This window comes from Tachypleus tridentatus, chromosome 9, assembly GCF_004210375.1.
Source record: "Tachypleus tridentatus isolate NWPU-2018 chromosome 9, ASM421037v1, whole genome shotgun sequence".
NCBI classification, from domain to species: domain Eukaryota; kingdom Metazoa; phylum Arthropoda; class Merostomata; order Xiphosura; family Limulidae; genus Tachypleus; species Tachypleus tridentatus.
In genome coordinates this window covers 145127907-145139041 of record NC_134833.1, presented here as the reverse complement: position 1 = coordinate 145139041, position 11135 = coordinate 145127907, and the positions used below count along the sequence as shown (strand labels likewise).

Below are 11135 nucleotides of genomic sequence, written 5' to 3'. Positions count from 1 at the left end.
GGGCAATCCTTATTATGAACCAAGAAAGTGGCTCTATGACTTTGTAAAGCTTTAGTCAGTCTTTCTAAACCTATAACCACCACTGACATACGACAAATAGGTTAACAATTACCAGCACAATTTCAAAAAGATGCAATGTTAATTATTTTGTTTGGAAATTTCGCACAAAGCTACTCGAGGGCTATCTGTGCTAGCCGTCCCTAATTTAGCAGTGTAAGACTAGAGGGAAGGCAACTAGTCATCACCACCCACCACCAACTCTGGGGCTACTCTTTACCAACGAATAGTGGGATTGACCGTCACATTATACACCCCCACGGCTGGGAGGGCGAGCATGTTTAGCGCGACAGGGGCGTGAACCCGCGACCCTCGGATTACGAGTCGCACGCCTTACGCGCTAGGCCATGCCGGGCCACAATGTTAATTAACTTCCAATCTTTGGCCACCTGTCCACTATTCAAGAAATTACAAAAAATAACTCTTATATCAAGCCTCTAAACTTCCAAGTTTTTCTTACAAATTTTTTAAATGTGATCATTTTTTTTCCATCTTGAAAGTGTATGGGACGAGGAATATGTACAATAATTTACAGAATCACAACTTGTCCATGGATGAAGGACAAGAACTGTAATATTCATCTCAATTTGTGTCCTGACTGGCAAGGTTGAAATCTAGACCAAACAGATCAAAGGGATAAAATATGGTGGACCACAATGCATTATGCCAACAATTCAAGCTGATGGATGTGGTGTTATTGTCTGAAGTAATGTCCAAAGACTGTCTCAGAGATTTTGGACAACCAAAAACACCCAATAATGCTGCTTTTTGCTTGATGACATGTCACAATCCATCAAGATCACATGGTGGCGGGCCCGGCCTGGCCTAACGCGTTAAGGCGTGTGCTTCGTAATCTGGGTTGCGGCAGAGTCGCGCCAAACATGCTCGCCCTCCCGCCATGGGGGCATTATAATATGATGGTCAATCCCACTATTCCTTGGTACAAGAGTTGGCGATGGGTGGTGATGACTAGCTGCCTTCCCTCTAGTCTTACACTGCTAAATTAGGGACGGCTAGCACAGATAGCCCTCGAGTAGCTTTGTGAGAAATTCAAAAACAAACAAAACAATCATATGGTGGCAGGGTAGATTTTGGAAACATGACATAGGCTTTTTACATCTTCCTTGGCCACTATAGTTTTTTACCTGTCCAGTGGAACATGTTTGTGGTATGTCACATCAAGGACCATTCAAAATCTTCCATCCTCTTTGATGAATGGTACTAAATAATCAGCAGATGTATACACTGCAATCTTGTAGAATTGATGAAAAATCAAATTTTTTACCATTAGTTAGATTCTGCAATTCTTTTGCTAGTCAGTTTGCATTACATGCTAGTTGGTTACATCAAATCATTATATTAGCATCAGTTACAGTAATTGCAAGTAAAAACTTCTAAGTGATTTGCCCAATTACTCAGATCAATGTTGAATTTAATGACTTTTTCCTGCCAAGTAAAAATCCTAATATTGTATCATTTTATAAGTCACTTAGCAATGAATCGATCTCACATTTAAGAGTAACATTTAAGCATATTTTCATATCTATGCATTTTCAACTTAAATATTAAATACTATGATTTGAAATTGTTTGATAATGAAAAAATTTATAACTATACACAGAGCTGGGCACTTAACTTGATTACTTACAAGCCGCGAGTAACATTGTATAGTGATTAATTAAAATTAGCGTTTCCAATTATTGCTGTTTTATTATTATTCAAACTATTCAAAAAATAAAACTTCTCATTATGATTTCTTATTATTTTTTATTAATTCACAGTTGTTTAACTTAATTAACATCATAATTCATGAAAATAATTAATTTGGTGTTTTCAAATATTATTTTTGATTATTCCAACTACTCTAGTCTAATGTGAAATTAATTAATGAGCCCAACATATTAATTGGATTATCAAATTCCACCAGTCACATAGCTCAAAGTGCATTTTTTTTATAAACTAGTTGTAACCTTACGTAGTACACTTCAATCATTCAGTAATGAATGTATTAATAATAGCTTGTATATAATTATTGTTCACAAGTTAAATACATGCAACAATGAATAAATTACCAGCCCCTTCCCCCAAAATTACATGCATGCATGGTTTAGAGTCAAAGGAAGTCTTCTCTTAACAAAATCAAGTTTCAAATCTTAGAATGCAGATGAATTCTCACAAGGAAACATCGGGGTCAGTGCAATTAAATACACCTATTGATGAATATAAGCTTCCTCTTCCGATGACAAAATATATTACTAATTTTTGAAAGGTTTTCGAGAGTCATACCAGGTAAAATTTTGGTAATGCCATATGGTTTCAAGCTTGCATTAAAAAAAACATTGAAAACAAACTAGATGGTCAGTTAAATGTATCAAAACAAACTTTACATCAGATAAAAGCTATACCTACATACTAACCCTTTTGTGACAGGTCACATCATCCATTTGTTGACTTGCATTCAAAATTTTAGTGGACTTTTATTTTATGGATTTATATTAATGACATACAGCAAGCTTGGAATCAAGTTTTAGATAATTCAAACTTTAATATTATATGCAAGGTAATTTCTTACTTTAAAAATAAATTTCAAAGAAACACCTCAATATAGGTTTTAGTGAGTCACATAATATGTTGAATGCAGCACTCTTTAAAATTAGATGTTTGTGATATCAGAATACTAAGTTTATAGTTTTGTACAAATTAGGAACTCAAATTAATAATGTTGACAAGCTAGAATATAAAATAGGAGCCTCATATCTCTTTATTTTAAGACATGGCTTATGTACTGAATCAAACACCATGGCTCTGTTCAACTTTTTACATTTTTCAAAACTGTCCCTTGTATACAATTTCTTAAATACATGACTAACCAATAGACAGTGTAGAATGTCCCCTTTGTGATTTTCTCATCGATTTTAATCTGTGAAAAAGACAACCACATTTTTTTTCAAACCAAGTTACAAAGAGGTAGTTTGTGTCTTTAGTCTATTCTAAGTTTAATACTCTTTTTAAGACCTAAATACAGCTTAGTTACTAAGCTTAATAAATTATAATGAATTCTGTGGTATCAGTGTAATTGTTTTATTTTTTGGTTATTCAACTCTATGTATAACATCTTAAAGTTTGATATCCTCCAGCAGCAAAATTTTAAAAGGCTTAGCAATCTATGTCCAACAGATACTGAGTTCAAATGTCGTAGCTAAAAAGAGATAACCGCTTGCTTTACTTCTTTATTTATTGTTCTATATTTTAAGAAAAATAACTTTCATAACTTATTTCTAAATATAATAATATAATGTATTATAACTGAAATGTGACTATATATTAGAAAATACTAGTCCACTAAAACACAACCCAGACAAGGAAGACTAAATAAATGTTATGAGATGAGACTTAAGCTACTTAAACAAAAACAGTTGAATTTGTGTTATAATGTGTAGTCATTCTAGCATAAAATAATTTATTTCCTTTTTTATTATTATGGTTTATAGGTCAGCCAACTGACAGTCCCCACATAGACGATAGTAAATAAAAGTCTTATCGAAAACAAACGTTTAAAAGTGTATCAAGGAGGTTTTAGAGATATGCAAATGATATTTTGAGATGTCTGGGATGAAGAATAGTTTTTATATCATAATATGAAAGCATTTTGCACTCAGAACTAGTAATGAAACAGACTCAATATTTTAACAAACATTTAGTAAAAACATTTAATTAAAAATCTGATTTTTGTGTATAACAAAAAACAAACTTGTAATATTTACTAAAGAAAGGTCTACCAAATTTTGTAAAGATACTCATACTGTATCTGAAGTAAAAGAGCAAATACTCAATGTGTGTATACAAACTTGTGTATGTTATACCAAGCCTATCAGGAAAGGGTTAAACAAATTCTGTGAAATAACGTCCTTCACACAGCGTTACAAGTTTGTGTGGTTTTGACTTTAAGAAATAGATTAAACTTTATTCTTACCTTTAACTTGAATAACTTGTAGCTAATAAACCTCAGCTTCATTGTTTTTGTTAACATTTTAAGCTACAGTTTCTAAACAGGAAATGATTTCTTTTCCTGAATATTGTGGAAAAAACCTACCAAGACAAGTTATATAGTATTAACATACACTATTCTTTACTTTTCTGTGATTGTATGCCTTACATTTTCCATTTAACATCAGGATTTTGATATTTATCACAAAGATATAACAATTCTGGGCCAGTCAACTTTAGTAACTGTTTAAGAACTACGACATGTAATAGAAAACTTAATATGCAATTCTATTCAGTAAAATGTAAGTATATAAAAAAAAAGGTATACTTAAAAAAATTATCTTAACTGACAAAACAGTACAAAACAACCAAGCAAAATAAATTTAATTTTCCAACAATTACATTTAAGCCATTGAGAAGTTACAAAAATCACACCAAATGCTACTTTATTTGAGCTTGCTTATAATTTCATGACATTTATTCCATTAAATCTTCATTCAGTTAGTGTCAGAGTTACAATATTAAAAACATACAGTCATAATACAGATAACTCCAGAAGCAATGTAATTAACTGTGAATATATTTTTTTTTCTCCTACTTGAAGCCTTTGTGTTTTACAAGCAGATCAAAAAAACAACAACCCCGATAGTTAGAATTACTCTTGGAAAAGTAGAAATTAGTAGTTGTTCAAAGTCTTCAGGCATTGGTGGCAATGTTTTTATTATTAAAGATTTCTATCCAGTATCCATCAGGATCTTTGATAAAGGCAAGTCCTTTCATCTTTCCTAAAGTGAAACATGAAAGTATACAAGTCATTAAAGTACTTCACTACACAACTAACTGATGTCAGACAGATAACATTAAAAGAAAAGAAAATCTTTATGAGCAAAGAAGAGAATTACCATCATTTGGTTTCTTCACAAATCCTACTCCCAGTTGTTCAAACCTTTCACAAGCCTTGTCCACATCAGGCACAACGATACCAATATGACCTAGGAATAACCAAAACATGTTTATATTAGTTAAGGTAAGCTGATATTTGCCATATGTATGTTCCTCATATCTCTAATATCTACATGGTTGTTATTAAACAGTTATACTGAATCTTCCTTACAGGCATAAAATCATTCCAGTGGCATAGCAATGGAAGACTGATTTGACATTAAACAAAATTTGTAAATAATAAAATTACACCACAAACAAAACAGATCTATGCCATTTGTAAAGTAAAATACAACTGCCTTCCAATATGTGGTTAGCTACTGGTCAGTTACCTCTTTCTTTCTTTGTGAATCTGATGATGACAGAAGAAGGTTGAAACATTGGTCACTTCTCTACATAGGGCTTTCTCTACCCATACCAGCTGTTTTTACATATATAAAACTCTATGCCATTGGTTTCAAAACACATTTATGAGGGATTTCATACAAAAAGACAATTACATAAAGCTGCTTTTATTAGATATTTTCCAATACAAAATTAACAGATATCACAGTTTAGTTCACATATCATAAAAACTACGAATGTAGTAAAATCAGATAAAATGCACTCTAGTTCTACTTACCAAATCCTCTGGGATCAGAGTTTCCATTGTGATAACTAAAATTAGGATCATTTTCTGTACCCCAGTTGCTGAAAAAAAACCAAAAAAAAACTTACTGATAGATACCTCAAGAATTATGTGCAAGAAATCTTAATACAAAGTACACAGTGTGCATGTTCTCCCGACATCTATTGAACGGCACCACAAATAAAAATCTGAAAAAATTTCGCACTGGATATTCAAAATTAAAACAATTATAAAATAGCTGTAGCACGTGCAACATTTTTTAATGACAGAATGCAATTTTAAACAAGTATTTCTCTCTCTATCAGTGAACACTATTAATGTAACAATGAAAAAGGGGAGTTCCTACAATATTTTTTTTAATAAACAGCAGCAATTATAATATATAGTACCTTATTTTTTATTTTATTTATTTTTCATATTTTTACATTTATCTTTTTCTTATTTTAACTAGGGAGAGCAGTCACCTTCCCACAACTATCTGCAAGGAGTGACATAGATGTGGGACATTGTGGGCTTTAACACCCACATCTTATTCTCCTAATTTCTAATCTTGTCAGAGTAGGGAATTGGAGGTTAAGACTAATACAGTGTATCCCCACCACAATGCAGGTCTTACTTTTTCAGTCACCTCTAAAACCTAGGATACATTTTATAATCCCACATTGTGGCTTAGACCCAGATTTTTTTTTTTTTTTTTGAAATATGAAGTATATTTTGTTTATAGCTTAAAAATTTATGGTTATAATATAGTCAATCAGAGGTTGGAATTTGCTATTTCTAACAGTCCTTCCTCATGATTTTGTTTACTTAAACTTCATTTAAATATAATTATTTAATTTCACTAAAATATATTTACATATGCACTTTGAGGAACATTGTGCTGGTCAATTATTTGAATGTTAAGAATCAATAAGGCACATTGATTAATCAATTAACAAATTACACTAACTACCTAGTTGTAATGTCATATTAAAAAACAAATTTTGCTTCTGGTTGTATAGTGAGAAAAGAATTATCCTTCCCTATTAATAGAAAGAAGATTGTGCCCAAAAGTAAAGAAATGACACATGTTACACAAAGTATACATAATGTTTTTGAATAGACTAGGTTTACAGAAACTGTAGGAAAAAATAAAACAAAAAATATTTCTTTGAAAAGAATCAAAAGAAAGTACTTGTAAATACTGTTCACTGCATTACATTACAAATGTAAGGAAGGCCCTTCAGTTGGATACTTATTTCTGTAATTTCATATTATATAAACTTTGGTGTTATTTTAGGACTAAGTTACAATATATTATTGTAACTAGAGCCTGAATTCTACTGTTTTTTTTGTGTTTTTTTTAACTTACTGGGTGAGTTCCAATGTTGCTTTACGTGAAAATGTCCATGCTGTGCGTTCCGAGTTATCCTTAGGAATATCTTCAGCATTTTCAAAGCCCATGAAATACAAGGAAAATTGCATTGCAGGAAAATCAAATTTCTGTAGTAATCTGAAAGGAACAAATTTTTACAAATTTTAAGTTACAGAACATTTATAAATGTTTTCAAATGTTTACTCAACATTTTTTCAGAAGGGAAAATAGAATGTTTATTCATGTAACTTTTCTATATAGGTTTCAAGAACTCTAGTATTTTAAAATTAATTTATGTATGATTATTATTATTCAAGTAAACTCAAAGTGTTAATAATATCATGAAATAATTCTAATTTACTATTTCTCCTTTATCAGAATGTTTTATCAACATAATATTAATCACAAGAAGTAGATGCAGTGAGATATTCCAAGAAAAACTGTCTAGCAAAAACTAAATATTGAAAACAAAACACAAAACATGTAAAAGTAAGATTTGAGGTGTTAAATTATTCATTTATTAATTGTTCAACAAGAAAATAATAGAGAATCCTCAATAGAAGTGGCACTTGAAATTCTTTTAGGCAGAATTAGGGTAAATTAACTTATGTAACCTTTGGAGAGATCAAATACATATTTAAAATGGTTTTGTCAGAAGTCCAAACTGTAATTTGATCTCAAAATTGGTCAAAAGATGATGGAGATACAAATCAAAGGTTGTTACTTAGAACTAAGCCAATCTATGAGCCACTATGCCATAACTAAAAATATTTAAATTTTTTTTTATAAAAACCACCTCTCATTACACAGTTCATTTTTTTTTTTTGAAAAGTTACTAATGGATAATTAATTATTCAAGTGCTACATAACATTATAAAAATAGAATATTATATTTCTTCAAATCTTTAACAGAACACAACTATCAACTCTAGGGGTCTAGAGTAATATTCCATTCATACAGGAAACAAATTATAAAAAAAACACACACACACACACACACACACACACTAACTTACCTCATTCCAAGAACTCTTGTATAAAAATCTAATGATGCTTTTGGATCTTTGATACGAAACATTGTTTGTTGAAAGAAGTAATCCTGAAAAAAGGAGGAGATAAAACAATCAACAATCCCAATAACAAAAAACAACAACAGGCAAACACATGATGATTTATTATCATTAAATGATGTTGCTATATTTGTTATTTTTTAAATGAAACTAAATTATTAACTTCAAGAAACAATAACTAAGTCACAATTTTGAAAACAGTTTGTTATTTGTACGAATAGAAACCAGAAATTCACAGAAATTTTTTTCTTTTGAACGTTCCTCATACGGAATCTAGTTTTATTTTTACACACAAATAGAAGTAATTTTTAATTACTATCTCCATAACTCGCACTAGCATTTTAATAAATATGCCAATGTCTGACATATTTAGAACACTTATTTTCAAAAAGTTATCACGTCTATTGGAAATTTACCCACTTTCTGGCATTTCTGATGTAACCACAAACATATAATAACTTCATTGTTATAACAGCCAACAGACATACATTGGTAGATTTACAGTAGTTGTCTCAAAAGGACTTCAAAATTATTCAAAAACACCTTCTATAAAATTACAAGAAGTTTTACCAAGCCTCAAGAATGTCCTCAAAGTATGGACATTTTTCTTTATGTGTACACAATGATAAAAAAATATGCAACAGTACATGCTCACCATAATTAAGTATCCTTTATAAGAACATTCCACAAGAAAGTGGCAGAACACAAGGAAGTAATAAAAGTTATACTTTACTTCCACTGACACTACATACATTGGTAGAACACAGATTTTTACATGATGATAGCTCCACAACTCTTCCTCCCTTGGCATGTTTAGCAAACTCACCTTTGTGCTTGGATCAGGTTCAGAGCATGCTTTAACCACTTCGTCATCAGTTAGAGATGCCATGACTTCAAAAGATTAGTTTTAAAATAACCTGGTAGACAAAACAAGTATGTAAGAAAATATGTATTTTAAGTAAAATTCAACTCTGTAACTTGAACTCTTATATTCTTGTATTAACAAAAGGATGTAATTTTGTCTATGTACAAACAGGAATAATTAGACAATTAACTTGTTAATCAAATATGAGTTTATACCCACGAAATACCACCTAAAGACATTGTTTGTTCCAAGTACTAACAAATAGAAGTTCAATCTATTAATGAAATATGTGAATATACACCCTTCTCACTAAAATGAAGTTACTGTCAAAGCCTTTTTATTATATCTATAAAAGTTAACAAAGAACTAGACAAATCTATGTTATTTCAAATACATTTCAATACAGGTTGGTGCAAGTAAAAGAAAACTTTCTATACGTAGTTAAGTACTTTCTCGTTATTTTATAAGCTGGAACCCAATCTTAGAATAAATTCTTAAATTATTGAGTATTACATTTGTACAAACCATGTTATCTAATAAAATGTATCTTGGAAATTAAGGATTATACATGAAATTTCAGTTATTGCTTAAAAATAAAAATATCAGATTTTCTAAATTTTACATTTGTGAAAAAAAAGGAATATTCAAAAGGTCATGCTACAAGTTCCAAAACCACATCCAAAAGTGACCAACTTTTGTTGAGTTAATGAATATTCCAAATACGTTTTTGTTATTTAATCTCAAACATCAATTCAAAACTTTGAAAGTTGCATAATGAACAGCTGAAACCTACCAAATATGGGCAATATTTTATCAGATATAACATAGGCGTGGTTTTCAACTTCGGCCGTTATCATTGTAATAAGATTACACAGTTTTAACTTTGTAACTCATTAACATACGAAATTAAGTACAACAAAACTTAAAACTTGTAGATATGTTACAATGTAATTTCCTACTGTACTATCTTTCAGTGAAAGTTTCATGAAAACAAAACAAGTTTAAATCCTGTGTCCATTTAGTACCAGGGCCAGTACTATTCAGTGTCGTAACTTGTAGGCCTAACTATTCACTCTTATAGACCTAAGCATATCATAGACGATTAACTGGCACGTGATTTAAGTTTGTAGTTCACATGACGGATGCTAAGTGCTTATAACCTGAAACACACAGTTATATTTATGATCTGTTTCCAAAAATGCTGAGTCCTCATATTATAGGTTAATCATTTCAATGTTCGGATATTCAGTACTACTGTAACGTACTTATAAAACTATGTATATATAATATTAATAATACCGGCATTTCTATTTAGTTTATCCTTAACAAACCTCATCTCACTTTATCAATACCAGTTTTGAATAGATCAATTTCAAATTCAAAATATGTTAGTACCTCATTTTATTTCTAATTAATAAAGTGCTCCCTTGTTATTCATGCACTGTAAGAATACATTATTACCTATTACAAAATTCTAATAGAATCGATAATAATCTCAAAAGTCTAATTCATTCAATTTCTGACTAAAATACCCGAGGGATATAAAATTAAACTAAAACTATATCATAAGCCTGAAATAAAAACAATAACATGATAAAGAACACAACATTAATTTAATGTCAAATTACGATCCAATACTGTCACTGCAATTCCTTCTTTAAAATATATTCAATAATTTATTACCAAAAAGTATACAAACCCACCCACAAGTTTGAAGTATTTCACAGTCAGGCTACAAAGCACGCTTTATATGTAATTAATAGAGGGCGGTTGTTTCGCTTATGTTTCTTTGAAATAGAAAATTATGTGTTGACTACGGTATGCAAAAGTTTACATTTTTCAGTAGCCTGAAATGTTGCAATAACATCTTACAGAACACAAGCTTCATTCAAGAAGAGTATTTCATTTTGTTTCAAAATATCTCATTACAATATTTTATCGTAAAATATGTTTCATCACCCATTAACAAAAAATAAAATAACCCTAAGTCGATATTTTTAAACAGTGCAATGCGGAGAGAACTTTACACAATCCATAGAAGAAATATTATTAAAACAATACTGATAATCAGTGTTAAATCGTTCTTCTCTTGTTACACTGTGGTATTTCATGATCATGTAGTCTTACAATGAGAGAGCACATTTCACAACAGGCTTGGAGGTAAAGAAGCCGTGCCTCGCATGAGGCCCCGAATTTAGGTGGGGATTCCAAGCTATGGCGTAATTTATAATC

The 11135-nt window shown here is 30.6% G+C and overlaps 1 protein-coding gene across 3 annotated transcripts; it reads right to left on the bottom strand.

Annotated features, from left to right (window-relative positions):
* Positions 1-4411: 4411 nt before the first annotated feature.
* Glo1 (Glyoxalase 1) lies at positions 4412-10742 on the bottom strand. Of its 3 annotated transcripts, none has more exons than XM_076457783.1 (7): positions 10607-10742; positions 8865-8955; positions 7985-8067; positions 6966-7106; positions 5609-5676; positions 4947-5036; positions 4412-4829 (listed from the first exon to the last, which is right to left on the bottom strand). In XM_076457783.1, the coding sequence occupies exons 2-7, from the start codon at positions 8925-8927 to the stop codon at positions 4741-4743; spliced, it is 534 nt and encodes a 177-aa protein (XP_076313898.1). In that variant the 5' UTR covers positions 8928-8955; positions 10607-10742; the 3' UTR covers positions 4412-4740. The 3 variants fall into 3 exon arrangements, with proteins under 3 accessions (XP_076313898.1, XP_076313899.1, XP_076313896.1); XM_076457784.1 differs by lacking the exon at positions 10607-10742 and adding an exon at positions 9697-9982; XM_076457781.1 differs by lacking the exons at positions 8865-8955; positions 10607-10742 and adding an exon at positions 8694-8858.
* Positions 10743-11135: the final 393 nt, after the last annotated feature.